General features: G+C 38.3%; 1 protein-coding gene across 16 annotated transcripts in view; it reads right to left on the bottom strand.

Moving 5' to 3' along the window:
- tns1b (tensin 1b) overlaps nt 1-25,441 on the bottom strand; it is a 228,962-nt gene that overhangs the window by 15,854 nt on the left and 187,667 nt on the right. For 6 of the 16 annotated variants that reach the window (XM_079880479.1, XM_079880490.1, XM_079880487.1 and 3 more), the window contains 7 exons: nt 15,735-17,162; nt 14,166-14,249; nt 10,506-10,690; nt 10,259-10,397; nt 4,833-4,928; nt 2,076-2,250; nt 211-1,256 (listed from right to left, as the gene is read on the bottom strand). In XM_079880479.1, the coding sequence (XP_079736605.1) occupies nt 211-1,256; nt 2,076-2,250; nt 4,833-4,928; nt 10,259-10,397; nt 10,506-10,690; nt 14,166-14,249; nt 15,735-17,162 (3,153 nt within the window). The remainder of the gene's footprint in view (nt 1-210; nt 1,257-2,075; nt 2,251-4,832; nt 4,929-10,258; nt 10,398-10,505; nt 10,691-14,165; nt 14,250-15,734; nt 17,163-25,441) is intronic. The other 10 variants (XM_079880489.1, XM_079880491.1, XM_079880493.1 and 7 more) reach the window with 3 other exon arrangements.

Raw genomic sequence — 25,441 nt, 5'->3', positions numbered from 1 at the left:
GCTTTAATGTCAATGCATTTAATGACAATTAAATGTATTAAAAACTACACTACCATCAGTTGTGTAGCATTAAAATAATTTTTAATATAATTTTTTAATATATATCATCTTATTTACAATATAACCTTCTTGCATTGTTAACTGAAATGGAATTTAAAGGCATTCCATTTCAACTGATACCTAGTGGAATTCATCTTCATAAAGTCTTACCGCACATGTTAAGTTTGGAGAAATCAGGGAGCGTGTTGAAGAAATGAACGCTTGGAGTGCTGCCGCCACTGGACACCGGCGAGGACATCTTCCCGTTGAGCGTTCCGTAGGACAGTCCGCCATTGGAGCGATCGCTGCTGGACATGCGTCTCTTCTCGGGGAGCTGAGGCTGGAGGGCAGGGCTGCCCTGTCTGAATCCCACTCCCTCTATGAATCCGGCCGGAGAGACTGGGAAAGACGGTGTGGATGGAGGCTGGTATCCAGAGGAGCTGCTCTGGCGGGACAGGGCTCCGTGACGCTCGTCCGGGGTGGTGTAGCCGCTGTACATCGGGTGCCTGTCCAGACTGGGGCTACCCTGCGGTATGGACGTGTGGTGTCCCAGAATGGGACTGCCCTGACTGGGATGTGTGAGTGAGGATTGCCTGCTCAGGACGGGGCTGCCCTGGTTGGGCTGGCTAACGGACGGCTGTCTACTCAACACCGGGCTGCTTTGGTTAGGCAGAATGATCGGTTGGTTGAGGGACGCCTGTCGGTTGAGGACCGGGCTGCTCTGGACAGCTTGTCCCATAGGCTGCCTGTTGAGAATCGGACTACTCTGAGTCCCGTGGGGGACGGGATACTGTCTGGACAGCATCGGGCTGCTCTGTGTTCCCTGGGTCACCATGGTGTGTCTTCCTTGCATGGGACTAACAGACATCCCAGGCAGATGCCCGTTGGCCGGGGTCGGTTGTTGGCCCAGAACGGGGCCGTCCTGATTGGCTAGTCTGTGCTGAAGGTTGTAAGCGGACGTCATGTCGGGCAGGACAGTGTGGTGTCTTGTGCCAGGGCTACCGGTGAGTGGCTGGATGGTTGTGATGTTGTTTTGCACAGGCCCTGGCAGCGACGGGCTGATATCGGGGGAGATGCCCAACATGCTGCTGGAGGAGGGGTATGAGGGTGTGGGTGTTTGGTATGTTCTGTCGGAAGGCTGGGAGTGAAGGACGGAGTCGACAGTAGCCTGGGACAAAGAATTCATTCCCACCCCACTATCGGCCAATGTGTTTTCACTGAAAGACCACAAAATAAGAGAACTAGAATTATTATAAAATATGCACTAGTATGGCCCCCTTTACACCTGACATTAACCCTGTGAAGCCTGATATATGAAATAATAGTCTATTTTTTTAAATGGAAGTTTATTCAATCGTCCAACAAAAATAAAAACACTTGTTGAGTATCATGTTCGATACATAAGGCTTTTATGACTCATATGATATATTGATAATATGGAGCTTACACTCGAGAAGGAAAAAAAAAAAACACCTTCATTTTATTGAGAGGCCAAAACTGAGCAAAAATATGCAATTTGTTGGTGTTGCTGATTTATATATGGTCAATAGTAAGATGCAATTCTGATAGCTTATAAATTAATGAGATTTTTTATAACAATATAACAGGCTACTTATATAAAATGCATATACATATCAAAAACATCTCCTAATGATATGTGAGTTCAATTAAAATTATAAAAATTTCAGCAGTCTCTGTATACCAAAATAAGCTGCAAAGTGGACCAAATTTACACCACCAGTCAAAAGTATGAAGTATGAAACCAGTGTTGTTATTAACTAAAACTAAAACAATTGAAATTATTATTACATTTTTTTGACATTGAAATAAAAAAAATATTAGATTAAAAACTTAAAATAAGTTTAAGTACTAAAATTACTCAAACTGAAAATTAAATAAAAATTAAAGCTAAATAGAAAAAAATATATAAAAAAAATGACAAAAGGTCATAAAATTACTAAAATATATCAATACATGTTATGAAAGTATATAAATAATTCTACTACTGTATAAACACTCGGGTGGTGGTCACTTACACTGCATCTGGGCTCTGAATGGGGCTGCTGGAGGACAGAGGAGTGTTGTAGGCATGGGAAGGCCCGACAGGACGAGCTAAGCTGTCACTGTCATATGTTGGAGACACGGGCGATGCTGGCGGCCCACCTGACACTGCTGCCGCTTTGGCCACAGACTCCACATAGCTACGGGGCTCTGGCAAACAGACAAAGGGAAAAATACCAGTGAGCACAACATATTACAAGAGTCAAAACAGATGGAACAGTGTCCATGACTTGATGAGTTTAGTTGCTTAAAATGACCATTGATGGAAATGAGTAGGTTTAGATAATCAATATTATTTTTATAAATGTATATATATGTATATGTGTGTATATATATATATATATATATATATATATATATATATATATATATATATATTTTTTTTTTTTTTTTTTTTTTTTACATCTGACCCTGATTCATGAAGAAACTTCATTAAGATGAACCATGGTTTATGTTGCTTGACCAACATGATAAATTGATTTGAGAGAGATGAGTGAATGGAGACGACCGTTATGTGTATAAGATGACAAAAAAAAAGAAAAAAAAGCAGAAGGTGAAGTCGTTTGTATGTACAATTACACTGTAATTCTAAATCTGGTATGTTCTTACCTTCCTCATCCTCACTCTCTGTTTTCCCGACGGCAGAAGAATACAATCATAAGACAGAAATTTCAGAAGTTCAAAGAGACGTGGAGAATAGAATAATAATTGCTAGAGTGTATAATAGATTAGATAATTGTTATTTTAAAGGGGTAGTTGATAGTTGAACACTTTGTCATTATTTACTGACCGTCATGCCATTCCAAACCCAAATTAATATCTTCCGTAAACACAAAAGCACAATCTGTTTGGTTTCCATATCAGGAAAGTGGAAGGTAATTGTTTTTGTTTTTTTTAAGGGGCATATGACTTGTGCATTTTGTCTCTTTTTGTAATTTACAGAAGGAAATCAGTTGTACCGATATGAAGGTGAAAAAACAAAGAGGACATTTTCACATTTAGGTGAATTATTACTTTTAAGAAAACAAAAAGAGGGAAATGCAACCAAAGAAAACAATGTAATCTTCATTCACATTTTTTGCTGCCCCGAATACCAGCAGGCCCCAGTAGACATTAAAATACCAGAAGTAACAGGCCTTATCATCAATAAGCACATGACATCATTTAACCTAACTATAGTAGGACAAAGAAGCCCCTGTGACACATCATCTCGTAATAATGTTAGCGTGTTTACCATATATATTGCTCTTGTTTTAGCAGGCCTCAGATTAACTCCCTCAGGAACGATGCTAAAATCAGCCCTGCATGAGAACTTGTTCTAAACTAAAGAGTCTCCGCAACTCCCCATGGGATCCTGTTACCTCAGAGTCTACAAAAACTACATAGTTTAAGCCCGCTGGCCTCAGGATGAATCTCACCAAACCTGCCGAGACAAGACCGGGTCATATATCACCCCGAAAATCAAAGGAAAGAAATAAGAAATGATAAAGAAAAAGAAATGTGGACATGTTTTCATCAGGCTCACCCCGGAAGACATGACAAATTACTGCTTTGAATTGAAAGAAACAATTTATCAAATAATATTTTTGCTGAGCTTGCTAATACCAAGATTAAAAGTAATCATTTCTTTAAACATTAAATATATCCTTAAGACAAAGAGAACAGGTAATCAGTTTAAAAAGGGCTCTGTTCCAAAAACAGCAGACTTGTTGTCTACTGCCTAGGGAGCCTTCTAAGGGAACATCCTAACTGAAATGGAACCTCATAACTGACCAGTTTGTAGCGCTCAACTTTGATAGCAACTCTGAAATACACAGTATTATTTTATTTATTATTTTGATTGAGTTTGGTGTTAACATGATGCTAAACTAAAAACATGACACTCTAATAAGAATAAAATTACATACAAGTCCATTTGTAATTCAGTTAAACTAGACTGCGCCATCTTGGATGGACAATTCCCATTTGAAAATTATGGGAATGTCTTTTCTGCTCCTCACAGAAAGACTCCCATTCAAAACGTTGGGGTCAGAAAGATTTTTTAAAGAAATGAATACTTTTATTCAACAAGAATGCATTAAACTGATCAAAAGCGACAGTAAATGCATATATAATACTATAGGTTTCTATTTCAAATAAATGCTGTTCTTTTGTACTTTATATTAATTAAATAATCCTGAAGAAAATGTATCACAGTTTCCACAAAAAATATTAAACAGCACAACTGTTTTTAACATTGATAATAATAAGAAAGTTTCTTGAGCAGCACATCAGCATATTTGAATGATTTCTGAAGGATCATGTGACTGAAGACTGGAGTAATGATGCTGGAAATTCAGCCTTGCATGACAGGAATAATAAATAAAATAAAATAAAAATGTAGAGAGAAAAACTATCATTTATTATTTTAAATTCTAATAATATTTCACAGTATTGCTGTTTACTGAATGTTCAAATAAATGCAAAAGGCAGCACACACACACAAAAATTAACAGAGCACAGTAAAATGATCCCAATATAACCGCATATGAACAGAAAACAGCGATCCGTTTAAAGATGTATGAGCTCACGGCTCACGAGACGAGAAAAGGAGAAGGGGAAACACTTTGAGAGGGAGAACTGAAAGGATATTTTGATATATGGCCCACAAGATGCATTTGATCTCCCTTTAAGGAGCAAGTCTTGGACGAGTGTCTGCATGTGCATTTCTGTATGTGTGTGTAAAGTCTCACCTGAGCCCGTCTGGTGGAGCAGGATCTCAGCAGGATTGTGGGGCTTCAGGCCCAGGAAGGACAATGGTGTTTTAGCCAATCCTGGAGGAGATCGACCTAAAGCGACACAGAGCACAGAAAGAATTGTATTATTCAGAGTGTTATCAACTAAAGCCTTCAGCACAAAACATACTCTATAAGCAAGTACGTCAATGCAAATGATTATAGCTTGACAAGCTTGATTTCACGTATTTCTGCACTCGGCACTTTTTGAATGCAAGAACGCATCCTGCACATACATATGTATATACAATATATATTAGTGTTGTCACTTCGATTGTGATTAATCGCATCTAACATAAAAGTTTGTTTATATATGTGTGTGTACATATATATGTTTGTGTTTGTGTGACACACACACACATATGTATAAACATAATAATATATACACACACAAATATTGTATAAACACAAACTTTTATGTTAGTTGCGATTATATATATATAATTGTTTTTCTTTATCCATTTTCCAATTTAGTTAAAAATTCACAGTTCACACATGAGAATAGCATATGAACGTTTCTTTTTTTCTTTTTTTTTTTTTAATGTTGACTTTACTGTTATAAATCAGAGGGGATGATTAAATGTGTATTTTTAACAAATTAACATTTGCATAATTAATTGTACTAAATTAAACAGCTCTAGTTCTTAAATATGTCAGACAGCGATTCATATTGTGTTATGTAATGCTGCAAAGGTGTGCTATATTGGTCTCGCTATGTTTTTAACTAGCTACTTGAAAAACCCAACACACATCTGGTTAATGGCACAGACATTTGAAGGTAACTCTATCCCCCCCTTGAGTACTGAGGTTTGTCACGCCAGCGATGCTTTTGCCAACCATTCATGTCTGCATTTGCGTACTTGCACAAAGTATGTTTCTGTTCCTTAGACCTTATAATACAGATCTGTGTGTACCACTTTCATCTTCAATGCATTAGCTTTCGACAATCTTATCAAAGAGACCAACTTCCAGATCAAGAGCCTTTGAGAGACTGCCGTGGTACACACTGAGCTTTTAAAGACAGCAGACTGAGGTGGCTATTTCAGTATGTGACATGGCTGGGGAATGAGCTAATGTCTCATGCTCTGTGGCAAGGCCGTGCAAGCGCCTCTTTAAAAGAGTTAACGATGTGATTAACACTCGCTGTAACGATGCCCAGTCAAAAGAACGAAAACAAGACAGATCATGCAGACAGAATACACCTCAGCTGAACAGATCTCCAAAACGTCACATTGAAAACATTCAAGACCTCACTACACAACAAATGCTACGAACAACAGGACGAGTGACTCAAAAACAACGAATAAACAAAGGTGCCCAGCAAAAAAAAAAAGAATGGTGCGAACACACAAATGGGGAAAATAAATGGTGATGTGACCACAGAGCTGTGGAAAGCAGCACACTTGAAGAAAGGGAGGATTTTGTGTTTTAAAAATGTCTCTAAAGAAGAACAAAAATGTAAATAAAATTAAAATAAATACTTATACTCAATGTTGTGTATTGTTGCATTCTGAAATGTGTCAGAGCAGAATGCATAATGCAATACACATTGCACCCCAAATATGATGCTTTGAGAGGAAAAAATCTTACCTACATTATTATTTTTTTTATTCTATCATCCATGTTCACTTGTATAGTTTAAAAGCCTTGTTTTGCTGAAGTAGTTGATTGACAGGTGAACAGGCAGTCCTCTGAGGCTACGTTCAGACTGCAGGTAAATGTGGCCCAAATCTGATTTGTTTGCTCATCTATTTTTATCATGACAGTGTGAATGACACAAACCACATGGAATCTGATCTTTTCAATTCCGATTTTGGCCACTTCCATATGTGGTACTAAATCCGATATAGGTCAGATGTTTTGCATTGAGTCTGAACGGTCATATCAGAATTCATGCGAATTTTACGTCACTCTAGAGTAACATTCGGCACAATTCTGTGCTCATGGGAGTCCCTTCAAAGATTTGCATAACCGAATGTTATCAAGACCATTTTCGAAAGGTAGTCAAGTGAAGGACATTGAACTTTATTATAAGTATTACAGTGACAGGCAGCTCTATATAGTGACAAGCAAAACATGAGGGCTTATCTCATAAGTGTTTAAAAACTCAGTTTTTTTGCATCATTGTCTTAGTTTTTTTATATTACCTGCGCATAATTTCGCTGGCTTCCACGGCAGATCACGTTATAAATAAATGCGTAATCTCTTACTATAATATCCTTCGTGTTTGCTTCCATATGACAGTATGATGTGTGTCATCTTGTTATAGTTCTTTTGCGTATGCGGATCAGTCCAGGACGATGATCTGTTCACACTGGAATCTGATTTAAAACAACAATAACAACTATAAAATAAAAAAATAAAAAATAAAAAACGGATCCGAGCAATAAATCGGAATTTAGCGCTAAGGCTCGGCAGTGTGAACGTAGCCTGACTGTGGTCTGAGTGATGGAATCACAATGTCCTGTTTACACCTGTATTTAGAAATGACTACTTCAGATAAGATCATGATGTGTTTGGGTAAGTGTGTGCTCTTCAAGGCTGCTCTCCACATGCATTCTGGGTAAGGCAGAGCATTTGCTTGCGATTTGGCAGGGCCAGGTTGACATCATCGCGGACACACATGCATCCTCCACTTACCAAAGAATCCAAATCAATTCTTTGTTTGGCAGAATAAGTGCCTCAGCATTGGACACAAGGAGAAGGGGAGGGGGGTTGTGTAGAGAAGCTTTTCCAGCCTCTCATTCTCTGCAGGAGGAGGGAGCCACAGAAACGTGCTACCAGAAAGTGGCCATTGGAGCATGTGAGTGTCTGTCAATCTCCGAACAGAAATAGAGCCCCTATGGGTCACCTGCTCCCCAGGAATCCAACAGAACCACTTCAGAAAGTTCTACACATAACGTGAGCAGATCTTTTGAATGAACCTCATCACAGTATGCTGAGGATGTTCACTAGGGGGATTCTTTTTTTTTTTTTTCAGACAGTTGATGATGTTCAATATATCTTGATATTTATGTATTTGCTCTAAAATGACTTTTTTCTCTCAATCATTTTGGATAATTTCAACCATTTTAGCCACTAAGTCAAAAAGTAAAATACAGTACAAATCTAATTATAAAATAAAAAGGCATGTATTTTTTACATAAAAACATTTTAATAAATGAAAAATGCTATGCAGATTTGATTGTTGAATCTGAGTTATGAATCTATTAATTGAATCAAATTCAAATTGTCTGAAGTTTGAAATGATTGATTTAAATAAATCAAACTTACTAGATAATTTTTTCTTTGACTAAAGTTAAAATTATAATATTATAAACAGCAATAGTCACCTATACATATATTTTAACTAAAATGTTTTAACACACAAACATGCAATGGGGAGAGTTTGAATTGATTCTTTAAACAGGCTGTTTAAACTGACTCAAACAATTCTAATGCTAACATACCAAGTCTCATTCTCATACTTAAAAGTTTAGACAAAGAGGGATTACAAAACTACTCTAATGAAATCTATTGAAATGGCCAAATAAACCTCACAAATATATCATGAATATTGAAAATATTGTTCAGTCCTAATGCCCATTAAATATCCTGGGATAATGTAACACAGAAGGACAAGATTTGATTGATTATGTTTTGTGTTATTGTAGGCTGAAGCTCCGTTTTGTTTTCTGAAGCCACATCTAGGTGCTCATGGTAGCAGAACTAGTCTGAAGAGCTTCGAATGCAAAGAGGCCTTGGTGTAAGATGTCAGCTAAAGAAAATGACTTGAATATATTTCAAATGAGGTGTCTGGTGAGAAAAAATGCTGTGAAAGTCCAAGAAAAACAGAGCTGCTTAACATTGTGTGCATCTAACCTTGTAAAGAGGCTACAGACTTTTACAAGAGACATTATATTAAACCTGTAGGGACAGTATGCTGGAGGGGAAGATGAAGCAATAGGTTATAAAAACCAAAGCTATCACTATACTGGAGAAATCCATCTGAACATGAAACCTGAGGCGCAAATGTGCTTGTTCTTGGATTGAGATACAATGACTGTGGAGGCTAGAGAAACTGCTGACAAAAAACACTTCTCAGACCCACAGACGTTGGGAATTGCTGGGGAGCAAGTGAGAGCGGGGTCTTTCTGATCTGAGCACTTATGCATGTCTATGAGCCAACACAAAGTGTGTGTTATCACTCAAACGGAGGCCACACATCTTTAACATTGAGAGCATGTGAATGAACTATAGCATCTGTTAATGATATCTACTGGCTCACACAAACACCCCGAGGTAGGGTTGGATTTAACTGCTGCCAGACCTCACGTTGGCTTATAGACAGTGTGTTAATGTAATGTTAGCCCAAAAGATTCTTTTACGGAAAAAAGCAAAAACACCCACCACTATTCTGATGTGCTAATTACGAAACACAGTGGCTCTGTTCCAAAACCTAGTGAGCTTTCTTGCTGTCTACCACCTAAATAAGCAGCTGCATCCCAACCCTAATAAGTGAGCAATTGGAACACTCTACATGGGCAGCAAATCATACAAATAGTGCTATGCACGTAAATCGTGACTCACAAATGATATAAATTGAGTTTTTTTTTTTGTCTTAGCATGTTGCTAAGCTAATGGTGAAACATTATAAGAATAAAAACAAAAATCATGGGTAACCCAGTTTTAACTATTTTTATCGGTACCTTCAGTCACTAATATTTGTAATTAACATTTATCCCGAATTCTCCACCATCTTGGATGGATTATTGACACATTTAATTGCAATGCATCTTCTCTGTGAAGAATATAAGCGATGCAGCCTTAAGGTGTGGTCACATTTCAAAAAAATTTCCATTGTCCATTATCATTAGCATAGAGATGTATGAAGCACAGCTCACACTGAAGTAATTTTTAAACCAAGCATAATTTGCATGATCAACTTGAGCATGAGCGAAATCTACCTGGTAAACATTTGTACCCTTACACAAAATTCCCAATTGCAAGGATTCTGATTGGAAAGCCTGTATTTCGCCCAGCAATGGTAAATGTGACGACACTTTTATAATCTGTAATAATCATGCTGCCTATGTTCTGGAACAGCATTCGTGTTAAAAGCACACCTATGATGCTGCCTATGTAGGCAGTTCACTAGGTTTAGAAACACTGCCACTATATAAACCGCAAGTGTTACTCTAAAAACTATACAATACAAATAACATCTAAATGGATGACAGTTTGACTTCTTGCTCTGTTTACACTTTGAATTTTGAATGTTCTCCAGATAACATAAAAATGAACAGAACCAACATTCAGCGATGGCTGTGACCCTTTTAAAGCGTTGACAGAGGAAGTGATTTTACAGCTCTATGGCGCCCTCCTCCTCCAACAGGGAAACTTACTCAGGTTGAAGTAAGGGGTTTGTGGCGAGACAGGGAAGGCAGGGGTTTGGGGTAGGGCCTCACCACCAACGAACGGAGGGGGGCTGACGGGACCCCCATCCATTTCCTCAAATGCTTCTCTGTAGCTATGCATGTGTCTCTGGAGAAAGAAGGACAGGTGGACACATATCCATATACAAATACATCCACATTTATTTCTGAGATTAATACTGGGAAAAATGTAAATATGTCCATTCAGTTGGTCTACCTCCTTGGGCCGTCCCCCAGGGTTCAGAGCAATCGTATTGGCCAGCTCGGGTGAGATGCAGCGAATGGGGGAGCGGACTGAGCTTCCTCGGGTTGGGCTCTCATCTTGGGAAAGGCCCTCACTGGTAGTCCGGCACCGTCCAGGAACTGAAGCCTCGTCTGGTGACATTTCACCAAACTGAACTCCTGCCAAGAAAATAAATATATGACATCATCTCTAACAGATAACTATTAGGGCCTGCAGAAGAACATTCATCACACTTCAAATAAAAAAAAATATCCAAATGTCAAAATATTCCTTGAACAAATCCATGGAAACCTGCCAATGAGCTCTGAAGAATTAACTCTCTGTCAAAACCTGCACTGACGTCCAATTCGCACCACATTAAAGCCTGTTGGAGCTACAAACAATGTTCTCATTCAAACAGCCTAGATTACAAAAAGCTGGAATATTAGAGAAACTCAGTGGTGTACTTCTGGATAAAGCTTTGGAACTGCCTCAAAGCAACTCTCAAGCCTATTTCATCACGTTCTGTTTCATACGAAGAGATGGCGGTGTAAATAAAACTGGATTTGTGCAAGTCTTCTCTAGTAGGAAAGAAATGGATAACTGAAGCCATTTGGTAACTAAAAGCAGAAGAAATGCATCTCAATTCATTCATTTAACTTGCTTTCTATGACAAACATCACTATTATTATTGTCATATTAAAAAAAAAAATCATTCAATAAAATCTCCAGTATGCTTTGCGTGGGTTGCTAGGCAGTTAGTGTTGGAGGGTTGCTAGTGTTTCTCTTGTAGGGAGGGAAAAATAGGAAATAGAAATGACTAAGATGAAATGAAAACATGAACATGAATGATATCTAAAAAACCTGCTACTGCTACTTTTCCATTGAATTACATTAAAGGAGTCATATCAAGAGATTTGAACATCATGGAGAATGTTTTGACTCTTTTGATATTCACAACCATCCCAAACACCCTAACAACTTCCTAGAAACCACTCGAAACGCTAGCAACCACAGAGGAATGTGAAAACAGCAAATCAGAATAGCAACCACATAGCAACACAGAAAAAATTATTTGTGAGTCTTTAAATTTCTCTTCAGTACTGGGGTGTGCACAAGGCTTAAGCAGAGCTATTTCACAATTTACTGTCAACTTACAGATAAGGAAAAAGTATGTACAGGCACACACAGTTAACTGGACTCCGTTTGAGACAGAGCAAAGCATTAATACATTTGGGTGGGAGTGAGTGGAATATCATGGAAACCGGGCAACCGGCTGAGCAAAATATTTACTAGCTCCCTGAGCGCGGCCTACGATTGATAGGTTTGGTCAGACCACAGCTCAGACCATCAGAACCTCACGTGCACTGGGAAACAACTTGAGAGAGATTGACCACTTCCACTTCTGGACAAGTGGCCACCCTTGTTCTTAAACATGACGTTAGCCAGACGCTCTGACACCCAGGCAGCGTTTAAACCGCTTCTGGAGTTCTGCCCACAAAACAAGCCTTTCTGAACAATAGAGTAGTGATGTCACAAAGGGAGGGTCTTCAAGAGGACGCTCACACTCCATCTGCAATCTATTTGCATGCCTGGATGAGATTCATGCGGTTTCTACAACAATGTCAAACATGCGGATTCCAAAACTGACTGGTCTAGGAAGCGATGAATCCAGCGCTTGGATGTGCTGGGATATCATATGGTGTATATCCCCGAGTGTCACTTCAGACAAGGTCGGGAGAGGAAACATGCAAAACAGATGTAGTACGCCAGATCTACAGCTGTGCATGAAAAACTGTGCTGTTACCTTAGTGATCACACAGTCTTAATAGATTCAAGCTGCTGTAACTGAGAAACTGATTTTTTTTTTTTTTTTAATCAAACAAGCCATCATTTAAACCAAACAAACACTATTAGATTCAAAATGATTAATGAAATAAGTAAAATACACTAAAAGGCTAGTTAAGTAGCATTAATATGCACCAATATAACAATATAAACAGCAATATTTACTGTACCTACCTAATATCTTTAATAAATCACGAGTACATTCTGAGTGATTATGACAAAAAGTTTAATCTTATTAACGGATTCACTGCATTGTTGTAACTGTCACCCAAAAATGAAACTATTAAAACTGATTTTTGTTAATAATATAAGATGAAAAACTAATGTAAATGTATTCTAAGATAAAAAAAATAAGATAAGATAAGATAAAAGACCCATGAGAGAAAAGTTTATTCTTTTTCTGGCATAGCTTACTCCTTTCTAAACCTCATGGATTCAGCATGAGGTGAATGAGATATCTACACAGAGAAGCAGGATATACTGCTCTTTTTCTCTCCATAGTGTTGTTAATGCCATTGTTATATCTGTAATGGGTTGGATCAGACTCAGGAGAAATCCAAGACAAACATTCATCCTGGTAAATGGCTACCGAACACAACCCGCATGGGCCCTCGAACGGGACCGAAGGCAGTCAGTGTATGAGACGTTTACTCCCCAGTGGCAGATAAGGATGGTATAATGGTCTCCAGACTCAGGGAGGATTTAATACCCTTTGTCCTTCATCTAAATGCTAAAACAGAGGTAAAGAAGAGTCCTTGAATGAAGCCAGTGTCTGCTCGCCTTGGTATTGTTCCCCAGGTCTGGCAGACTGGATCTTGTGACATGGGCTCAGTTGATCCAGACAGACTGGCCTTTGTCCTGCTACAGTGTAACTTTAACTCGACACATAATACAAATGCAATTTGTTTGTAGAGGTCACCTAGCACAAAGGAGCAAACTAAAGCTTTTACTGTTAACCGTTATTCCACCCAAACAAGGTGAATAAAATCCAGCACAGGTTAGTGGTTAAGGAAGAGGGTTAACACTGTAAGGAGAGAGAAAAAAAAAAAAAAAAAAAAGACAAATAGGAAAAGGGACTTATTTTTTTCTAATAACTATTACTCCTAAAGTTTATTCCTTTGGTAGATAGTTCAACAAAAAAATTATATTGTGTCATTATTTACTTTGTATGGCTTTTTTTTCTATGTGGAAGACAAAAGATATTTTTTATGATTGTTTTAACTGTTTTTGTCGATAAAACCATGAAACAATTAAGTAAATGGTCTTTCATTACATAGAAGAAGAAGAAGAAGAAAAAAAACACAGACAAAAAGAAAAAATTCTCAAAATATATTTAAAATGTCTAACATGTTCTGCAAAAGAAAGACATACATTCTCATAATTTTTATTTTTAACTATGCCTTAATATTTACTTTAGTTTACACTTTTTATTAGATTTTATTACAATTTGATTTTATTTATTTATCATCCAATTAGAATTTAGTCACAATGTTTTATATTAATACTATTGCAGATAACCTAAATTGTGCAATACTAATAAAATAAAAATGATTAAGATAATTTAAAATATAATTAAATAATAAAATAAAACAATAAAATAATAGAATAGAATAAAATAAAATACAATATAATTTTTCAAATGAACTGCAGTTTTATAAAAGCAAGTACTCTCACTGAAGTAAACAAGAGCAAGGACAGATAGGGGGCGAAAGCGAGAGAGAACCGAGATATAGCACACAACCACACAACATGCAGAGGTGTAATGAGTTAATGTTAGTTGGAGGCACAGTGCATCAGAGGACCAACCACTGAAGGAGAGAGAGCGGCGGCGGTGGGCGAGCTCAGGAATGCTCTGTCTGTCACTGATGTCTCGGATACGAGCAGTGTACTCTGCACACCACCGGGAAGAGGAGGAGGAATGATGGACCATGTCAGGAAGTAAAGGAAGAAGGTGAAGAGGAGGAAGGGAAGGCGGAGGTGATGATGGGACGGGTGTTCCACAAACAGGATAAACATAAGAGGATGAGAGGAGAAAGGGGGGGGGGGGGAGAGAAAACATTAGCACATGTCAAGCTAGCATATTGAATCAAATATGGGCGATTGGTAGGGAGCTAGGCAACATAGCAAAAAAAAAAAAAAAAAAAAAACACTTGCAAATAAATTATGAATTTTATTGCACAGTCCTAACGTGTAGTATGTGTTTGCCTTAACTGCAGTAAGTAAGATAACAAACAGATAACAAACTCTATCTGTGGGGTCACACTGCGAAAGGTAAATGTAGACAAAGTGTTCCCAAATTCCAGATAGTGACACGTCTGATAACCAAATCCCAAAACTAGATACTGAGAGCTCTTCAAACAGTGTGGCAAGAGCTTGTGTCAAGAGCTAGGATTCAAGGGAAGGTTACAAAGTAAGAGAGCAGCTTCATCCTCTTGCAGTCCTTCCCATTACAGGAACACTTATCTATGCTGAGTCAACAATACTACTAAGCATTGGTCTGCAATAAAACCGAAACAGAGCTGACTAGTTTTGTCCATGAGAGCCTTATCCAAGTTGTTTCCTCTCAGGTTTAATTTGGTTTCCTGCATGCGACCTTCAACACCAGTTGGATGCTCCTTAAACATCCATTTTGTAAGATATTAAAGATAAAGAAGGCTGTAGGATCTAGAACCTTTGGTTGTAGGATCCATCAGCAGTATGTGATAGACTTAGTAATACAGCTGTAATTTAAACTCAATATCGCAAAAACCTAAACAAGTCATGGTGAATTTAGCATGCAACAAAACAAGATTGGTTCAACAAACAACTCGAATGTGCTGGCATTATTCTAAAAACATCACAAGGGAAAAACCTAGGCTTCCAGGAAAATCGTTTTAAACTTTCAAGCTGAACAGATAATGTTAACATAAAAAAGTGCACTGCCGTATAACAGCCCTCAGTTGTTTGGGCACTTCTCCAGATGTAATGTACAAATGTTCAGTTTTGGCTTGGCACAAAACAGAAATGCGGTCTGATATTGAGTCTTAAGCCAGAAGCACTTTGGACAAAGCTTTCTTTGTGATCTCATGGTGCTTATGTCAACGCCAACAAAGAAACTCCACCAAAAAAGGCACCGCCTTGAGTGTAAAAGACAAGCTCAACTCATGCACTCAAGACAAGCATTGAAATGTTTTCCTTTAATATATTTCCCTTGATAAATTGTTTCAATTTGCATTTTGTATTCATAAAAAAATGCAAGAGTAATGTAGCCTAATGGTTCAAAATCTTGGCTGGTTACTGCCCATGGGTTGATCAATGTTACATCACTATTGTATCTTTGAGCAAGTAAACCGACTCTAAAAGTATTAAAAGAGGTATTTTAAAGGTTTCTCTTACCAGCTACACGGTGAGCTACAAGACCATCCAATTTGTAGTTGGTATCTTCTGGTTCAGACTCTTTGGGCAGAGGGGATGAGGATGTAGAGTAGCTACACTGGGTCTCCTGGGGCTCAGGGGACTGGGATGTGGTACTTGAGGGGTAAATGTTGAGGGGTTTTAACTGAAGAACTTCAAAGGTGGAGGAAGGCACTGTGGACTTGGACATGGGAGCCTGACCTACTGCCTCAGAAGGGAATGCAGCATGCTGGGATATGGCTGTGGCTCTCTGATGGTTCACATTGGGTTGTGGAGGTTCTGTGGCTACCTGTTGAAATGCCATTGGGTATCCCGCCAAAGTGGCCCCTGCACGGTCATGAATGGCTGCGTCAGCCTGGTAGGATGGCCGTGCCTGGGTTTGAGAGAAAGACGGCTGGGTGGTGACTACACCACCTTCTCCAGATGGGGCACTATGGGACTTGGGGACTTGAGTAAGTGCTGGGTCAAGGTCCAGCATCAGCATGTTGAGGGCCTCAATGGACTGTTCAATTTCTTGTTGAGATGCCATGGGAGGGAACTCTGGAAGGCTGTGGGATTCTAGTACAGGGTTAAAGGTGACCCCATCTGTGACTGGGACCTCAGGAACACCATATTGTTGCCACACATTCAATCCCCTCTGCACTGCATCCCTACTGCTCGTTGTGCGTGTGGGAGCTTTGGGCATGGTCGGAGTTGTCCCTAATGATTGAGATCGGTAGATGTTGCCATTCTGGTTGGTGTAGCCACTAGAGACCCCCAAGTGCTCCTGGACAGAAGAGGAGCTGTGAACTCTGGGCTCTGGCATTTTCTCGTGGACACCCTTGTCCAAGTAGGGCGCATCTTGTCCATTAATAACCGTCTCTGACTGGTAGTATAGATCCGCTGGAGTTGCTCTGCCCTCAAATGACGAGAGGGTTCCGAGACTGTCCACACTGTTCCCTTCCTGGCTGTTGGGCAGGTCATCATCAAGTATATCTGTCTCTCTATCTATGTTGTTGTGTCCGTTGACGTGAACCTGGGCAGGGACGAGGTGTAGGACTCCTCCGCCTCCGCTGCCAGAGCTGCTTTGGTAACCTATCCGATGCATTGGTGCTTCCAAACCACTGAGCAACTGGTCTAACTCCTGTTTTTCCTCTGGGCTTAGGGGCTGGGAGGACGGCTGACTCACCAAGGTCGGCTGATGGCTGGCTTCATCTGTGCGGTCAGTCTTGATGGAAGCAGTGGAGTTGCCCGAGTCACTGCTTACAGACAAGGCATGGTCGACTGGTGGTAGAGTCTGGTCTACAGCAGGTAAAGCATGATCGACTGCAGCTGGGAGACCATTAGTTGTGACCCCTCCCTCCAAAGACTCTTTCTTCCGAACCTTAGCGTAGAGACTACCATCCAATGGACCTTCAGTGTGAATAACGTCTGTAGAAGACAAAAAGAAAAACGGAATGCTTTAATGAGTTCAGCTATTTCATATACAGATATAAAAGCAATAAGCCGCTTCACATTGTGCCTAAGAACACCAAGTTATATCAGGTTAATTTGTACATGTATGTGTCACATTACTTAATTATACTATTAAGTCCAACCAGCTAATGAAGTTAGCAAAAGCATGCATTAACATGGTAAAAAAGTAGCATTCTGCCCATTCTTTATGTATTCAGACATCGCAAAAGCTATACTCTTCACTACAATGGTAAAACAACATGACAGAATGCATTCTAAATCCCAACATATCTGGACATTAAACACAATTGCAGTTTAAAAAACATTGTTCTTATCTTATTCAAAAACACTTACAGTAGCACTAAATTTCAACATTTACTCACCCCAATCAAGTCCCATGCAAAGCATGCTGGGAACTACTATTCTCTTGGCCAGTTTCAGTTAAAGTTATCGCAAAAACAAATGTTGTATTGGGCCATATTTACTTTTTTTTGTTTTTTTGTATGGACAGTAAACATTGAGATATTTTTCAAAATATATGCTTTTGTTTTGCACAGAAGAAATACATGTATACAGGTTTGGAAACACATGAAGGTGAGTAAATGATGACAGAAATATCATTTTTGGGTGAACTATCCCTTAAATGGCACCAAAAGCAGTCTTTATTGGAGAAAAAATATGCCAAACCCTTATTTGTAGTGGACTACTGAGATACTTGATTGTTTTAAACCATGTAAACAGTTAATGAAGTGAGCACTCAGAATATGTCAAAGCAACTTCATATAAAGGATTCTCTCCTAAAACATGCACGTGTATCTACACATGCTCTGAATGGCAGCTCCACCTCGCGCAAGGAGTCAGTTTGCGCCTCTCATGAGAGGAACCACGCTCCCAGTCCAAGCCAGTGACTCACCAGTGGAAAAATCACCACATACAAGATTGGAGCCATTTCCTGTCTCCTTGGAATTGTAGCATCATTTCCTATACTCACACATTTACACACACATGCTCGGACACTTAACACAAACACATAACACACCTATTTTGGGGTGGCTGTGTTTCAATGTATCTTTGGCTCTTAATAATCAGTGTCTTGTTTCCCTGTGGTCATGGATTTTAATAACAGACTGTAACTGTTTTCTGACTTTCCAAAACCACTAAGCCACTGTTTGACAGTTCACTCTGCAATGGACTTTTGATATCATCAATGCATTGCAATCCCAGAAAAAGAAAAAAAAAAGAGCTGTGTTCTGTTCAGTGTGCTTGGGAGAATGAGACAGCCTCAAAACCACAGACTGTGACAAAATGTCATTCATTCAGATAAAGCCAGCCTGAAACACTCACGCCGAGTTTCCCATGGTGTCTTAATGCATGATCTGTCGAGCCGCAAATCTGATAATACAGCTGGGAAAAGTGGGCACAATACTCTGGATTCTACTGTGCATTTTTTGACACTCTAGAGCACTAATAGCTGAAGACGAGAGACTGTGGCTCCCTAGTCATGAACAGTCGGACTTGTGAGTTTTGGAATAAAGTTTGACCCACAAATGCTCAAACGAGATGAGAAGCAACCGATGTCAAGTGACCATCCGCAGCTTGCCTTATTTTTAAGTGCCATTTAGAGATGTTTTATCTTAAATTATGATATCACAATAAATGCAGCAGGGGAAAAACTCATATTAATTATGCAGAAGTATTGGCCCATGACCAGCTATATAGAAAACACCACCACCAACAACAAAATCAATCTGTAATCTGCAAATCTGTATACATTTTGTAATCAGAATTGCTATCCTCTAAAAGTAGCACATACACTCTATGAAATACTTTTCCCAATTTGATGTGTTTTTAAAAGTCCAATTTTTGTACATTTGTAAACATTCTACCAAACAAATAATGTGCTTAATTATTAATAAACTGCATTGTTATTAATTTTCAATATAGAATGAGATATTGAAAACATCTTCAGAAAGGTAACAGGGTTAACATTTACTTACACATTACAAAACTTGAACACAAGATGATTTAATGCTGATATTTCAACAAATAACAAATTTCCCTCTTGTCCAAATTGACACATTTCCAGTTATTTTCTATTAAAAAAATCCAGATTATTATTTCACAGACATAAAACAAAGTTAAATACACAGTGAATATCTAGTTTACTTGCTACTAAGCGCCTCAAAATATTAGTCCAAAGAGCTGATGCCACTAACCTGCTAAACTATGACTTCCGTTGCTTTAAACCAGGGCTGCAATATGCAGTTTGAGACTAACAATTCCCTCAAGCTCCTTAAAAATAGACATCCCAGGTTACCTCAAGTGACCTGTTGACCTTTAGGTTGTAGATGTCTTCTTGCAACAAATTCAATGATCACCTTTGGCCCCATGTCACATGCAGCTATGTGACCTACTGGTTTGAGAGGAGGTTAAACACGAGAGTACACAAGCTGATGTCTGTCAAATACTGCCAACTTTGATGTTTGTTGCACATCAAATGTAAATTGGTCTATTGACCCGATGAAAAACTATCCATATGCCTCATACCAGCTTAGTATAAATCTGTATAGTCACGATAACAGCAGTTTTCCATTTTCAAAACCAATTTTCATTTATCAGCAACACCTATTATTCTATTAAACACAGTTTACTTAAAAAATAAAACAATAAAAATACAATTAATTTAAAATAATGACACATGATCTCTCAATTAATTGAATTCTTTTCCAAGTAATTATCCAAGTAAATGGTACGACAGTTAGTGGCAATTCTTGTCAATATTATTTGATTTATATTAACAGCACAATAAACATTACACATTCACACTGCAATACCAAGGTACCACAATAATATTAGATTTTTCTTTTTTATGTATTATGTATTCTGTATCTTGGATCAAATACATGCAGCCTTGGTGAGCATTAGAGACATATTTAAATTATTTATGCATATTAACACAAGGATGTTCAAAAGCAGCTACCTATTATTCGGTTTCAACACTGTAGAAAGACTGGTAACATTACAGGTATCATATATATATATTTTGTTTGTTTTTGTTTTTCCTCTATTGCTTTGGTACCAAAGTACAACAGTACCAACAGTACATTTTGACATCCTTAAAGCCAAACATTGTAGGAATGAATTTGAAAGTCAAAACTGAGATGTCTATTTTTATTTTTCCTCTGTGTGACCAGGCTTAGCGCCAGAATTTTAGTTTAACAGCATTGCATGGAAAAAATGAATTTTCCCCCCAGAGTTTCCCCTAACAATCCCCCAGCTGTTTCAAACATCTCCCAGCGCCCTAGTACTCCAAAATAACCCCCACCCTGAGCCACAGAGTAGCCTTGTATAAACCACTCAGCAGGTTAAAACTTCAACCGTGTCATCTCAGATGAGCCGAAAGGATCTCATGTTTTATTTGCACCTCAAAAACACCTCATGACTTAATACTGACATCAGAGGAGCTGTCGCTGTCGCTGTCATTAGAGTCCTGCATCTCAATGTGGAATCAGACACGCCTCTTTCATGAAAAAGAAATCGCTTTCTATTTCGGCATGGTTTTTATCACCTGTTTGCAGACATGGGTGATATCACATCATCAGCAGCTTACGTTTATCCCTAATCATCACCCATAAAAATAGCAGGATGTGAACACATGCTTATGCGCTCTAGAAGATATTCAAAGCTCAAAAATCACTAAAAGAACCGTAAGGAAATGCCCCTACCTGCCTTAGTGCACTCTGTAAGTGTCCAAGAAGAAAGTTTTAAAAAGTGTCTCTGTTTTCTTGCTCTCGAGCCCCAGCAGCTCAACATTAGCGAGCTGTGGGAGTAGTTTTGGATCAGAAAGCTCTCTTCTCTTTCTCCACCTCCCGTTCTACTGAAACTGTTCTGCTAAAGATGACATGACTCTTTCCTTCTCGTTGGATGTACAACACCCCTAGTAAGGTGGGTGTGAATTTATCCTCGCCCAGCTGTGTGTCTGGTGTCTACTAGAGTGACATCACTGGGGCTTTCTTTGTCGGATAGGCTTGTTATCCTTCACTAACTCCCTGGCTGTGCTCCAAAACCCAGTGAGATGCCTACATAGGCAACATTTAAAGACATAGTTTGAATGACACAAAGATTGTTCCAACAGACACTTCTAAGATCCTTATGATGGCCCAATTCTACAGCAGCATTCATCTTTTACAGTGAAGGCAATCTCATAATGAAAAAAAACTCACCAAACAAACGAGCAAGAGATTTAGATTGTAATTCAATATTAATTACAAAAACAACATAATTAAATGCACTTTAAGAAAATATACTTTTATCCATTCAATTCCAAACAAATAGTTAAAAGTTCATCTTTGCACAATGCTAAAAATTCTAACAAAATCAACTGTGCAACTGTGTAATGCAGAGAGTTGCTGTCTACGTAGAGCCTTCCGAATCGGTCTCTTTTGAGGTTCCTGCAGTTATGAAGGGGTCTAGAAGTACGGTGACCACCTGCCCTACATTTTGGATCACTCAAACCTGGACAAATTGAGTGCCAGTCACAGAGCCGGTCACTAAGCTTACTGCCAATTTTAAAGCATGTTATTATGTGCCATAAGTCACAACAAACAGACTTTCTAACTAATGTAAATCAGTATTTACATAGTCTATAGTAGTCAATTTCAATTTATAGACGACAGCTGTCTATGTAGACACTACGCAACAAGGCAGCTTACTAGATGGAACATAACCCTCTCAAACAGACAGTCGAGGGCTCTCACTGTCCCAAATTCAATAAGCAGGGGTTATAGTGTTTCCCAATAGTCGGTAGGCAAAACAGTAGGCCTACCTGATATTACATTACTGGTTGATGCATTCAAGGTGCTGCAAGTGATTGCTTTAAGGAGAATGCATAAAACAATTTTCTTAACTGGTGGTACTGATAATGGTGGTAAAAACTAAAAACAATGCATGTTTTTAAAAATCACATATTAACATACACACCCACACACATTTTTCCAGAATGACCTCTTGCCACTTGGAGATGGAAAAGATGCTGTACTGGGAGATGTTTTCGGAAAATTGTCAATGCAGTCTCAGTATGTATGTATGTATGTATGTATGTATGTATGTATGTATGTATGTCAGTCAGTCTTAAGTAGCCTATTTCTTTCATAAAAAGTACTAAAAAAATAAATTAAATAAAACAGAGACTTATACAAGCATGACATATTGGCTCATGGTGGGCGGAAAAAGCAGACAGTCTTTTGTGATGGATGATTCAAGTAGCAAAGCATGGACTGTTTACTTGGAGTATTTAAAGAGTAAGGTAGGGTAAAGTTTCAGAAATACCAAGGTCCCTTAATAAATTTGTGTGATAAACATGTTAAATCACCAGAATGGGGAAGGGGTTTAAGATCTTTTCCTTGTTCAAGCTGTTCATTAATCGTCTACATTAATGATTTCATCTAGAATCTATCTAAATCTATTTTATCTAAATGTGCTGAATGTTAAAAGAAGATCAATAGTTCTGCGACTTCATACATTGCTGCTTTGTGAGTGATAGTCTGAGCTTTCAAGGACATGGAATGAGATAAAACCAAGAGGAAAGAGAAAAAAAAGGTTCACGGAAGGGCTGTACAAACTTCCAATGGTGCGTCTGCAGGATATGAATGAATATGTTTGTCTAAGTCGGTCAGAAACAGACTACCAGTCAGCAAACAGAAATCCTGACAATGTGACACGACTGATATCCAGTAATGACAAACACCCACTGCTGTGAATCTAAACACACGATGTGATCATCGCTTTAACACCTGCCGCAAAAACACTCCCACAACTGAATCATACTCTTGTGAACGAATGTGGTTTAGATCACCACAGCTGTCTAATTCATCTGAGCTCATCTGCATTTACATTATATGCTGTTTTTTTCTAAACAATTGCCATGTTTGAACAATTTAAGTGCTGTAAACCCTTAGAGCTCCTCAATGATTGCTTTAGCACATGGAGGACATCAAACCTGAAAAAAAAAAAACTTCAATACTGAGCAACAGGCCTAAATGACTGGGACCAAATTATTGCCATGATGTTCAGTTCCATTAAATTGAATGCTTAATGCTTTCTCTAGATTCAAAGACCTAGAGGTGCTTCTTCACTAAAAGAATCCATAAACTTGACTATTTGTTTGTCCAAACAATTCATTGTGTGCATACGTGTTCATAACTATTATTAAAATACTAATGTATTACTAAAAATAAATAAGAAAAATATAATGAAATAAATAAATAATAGAAAGTTATACATATGTATATACACTTAAGTGTAATACTTTTATTCAGGAAGGATGCATTACAGTGGCAGTAAAGAAATGTATAATGTTACACAAGATTTCTGTTTCAATTAAATGCAATTCTTTTGAACTTTTTATTCATCAAAAAATCCTTTAAAAAAGTACACTTTCCACACACACAAAAAATGAAGCAGCACAACTGTTTTTAGCATTGATAATAATAATAATAAATGTTTCTTGAGCATCAAATCAGCATATTAGAATGATTTGTAATATGATTATATCATGTGACACTGAGAACTGGAGTAATGATGCTGATAATTCAGCTTCGTCATCACAGGAATAAATTGTATTTTTAAATATATTCAAATAAATTTGTAATATTATTTTAAAAATATTACTGTTTTTATAATAATAAAATAATAAAATAAAATGCATTTCTTTTAATAATACCGATATGTTTGCACCATGCCAATAAAGCTGCATGAATGCGATTCAGGTTTTGATGAATTGTGTGGTCACTGTAACTTTGGTCAAGGGTTACTCAGAAAACACTGTGTAAGCACTTGAGAAGAAGACAAAGTGCTGTGTTTGACTTCACAGGCGCTCATCACAAGAGCTCTCTGCTAATGGAGCCTGTGTAAGGTAAGTGCAGGACATTAAATATGCATTAAAATGGTTTTGATGGTGCTCTTATAAAAAGGCAGAGATGAGAAAGCCTTGTGCGATTAAAGCACAATGAAAAGAAAGAAAGAAACCTCATCACATCTACTCCAACTAAATTCTCATAAGCAGCTACCACTCTTTGTTCAGACGGTCAGCAAAAAAAGAATCTAAATAATAATCAGATTTTTGGACTATCTGCCTCAAATCACTTTAGTTGTTTGCAATATGAGAAGCAAAAAGCTGCATTTTTACAATCCTGTTCCAAACCACATCCAACTGCGGTTTGAAAGGTGAAAACAGATTCAGTTTCAATTATGCATTTACATTTATGAATACACCAGACGCTTTTATCCCAAGCGATGTACAAATAGAAAACCATAAGCAATTTGTACCGTCATTTTGCAAGTAATTTCATTACTGACTCACAAAGAGAGTCAGTCTTAAAACTGGATTTTAAAACCAAATCAAAATCAAATGGAAGCTTGTTTGCTTGTTTCTGCCACAGAAAAAAAAAAAAAAAAAAAAGTTTATCTTTTAGACTTTTTTAGACTTTTTTCCTCGCAATTTCAAGTTTACATCTCACAATTCTGAGAAAAAAAGTCAAAAGCAAGTCAAAAGTATTTAAACGAGATATAAACTCGAAATTCTGACTTTTTCTCTAAGAATTGCGGGATCTAAATTCACAATTGCGAGTTATAAAGTCTGAATTGCGAGATAAAAAGTCACAATCCCACTGTTTGGAGAATACTTAACCGAGATGATATTTTGGGAATATTTTCCCTGTTTTGAATGTGTGCACCTGCTCGATCCCAGTCTGAGAAAGACATGCTGTGTGCACGCAGCTCTCCACGTGACTCCAGCATGAGGCCATTGATGGGTAACATTTCGTTACCGCTTACGTTGCCTTTAAGGAAAAGCAATCAAGCCCCGCTCAAAGCGCTGGGAACAGACTGGGCGAAACGAGGGCGGCTCTTTGATAGGCATGTAGCGGCTGACTGCGGTTGGGAACTGGCCCGGGCTATCCGCTCCACACACTTACGCACACAGACCGCACACACCAGCTCCTCATCACACACTTCATCATTAGTCCTCAGAGAGTTCTGGAGAACCAAAACAATGAATTACTGAATCAAAACTAAATGAGGCGCTTTGAAAATCAGAAGGATTCTGTATGTTGTGGTTCCGCTCACATGTAGTCCTGTTTCTATGAGAATATCTCATGTATCATTGGCTTTATCTTTAGTTAACTCATAAAGCATGTGAATAGAGTACAGATCCTTTACAGCAATTGATGACACAATTCATTAAGTTTAGGGGATAA

This window comes from Squalius cephalus (assembly GCF_949319135.1).
Source record: "Squalius cephalus genome assembly, chromosome: 9".
Classification (NCBI taxonomy): Eukaryota; Metazoa; Chordata; class Actinopteri; order Cypriniformes; family Leuciscidae; genus Squalius; species Squalius cephalus.
The sequence above is the reverse complement of the archived record's forward strand: the minus strand, read 5'-3'. Positions and strand labels throughout refer to the sequence as shown.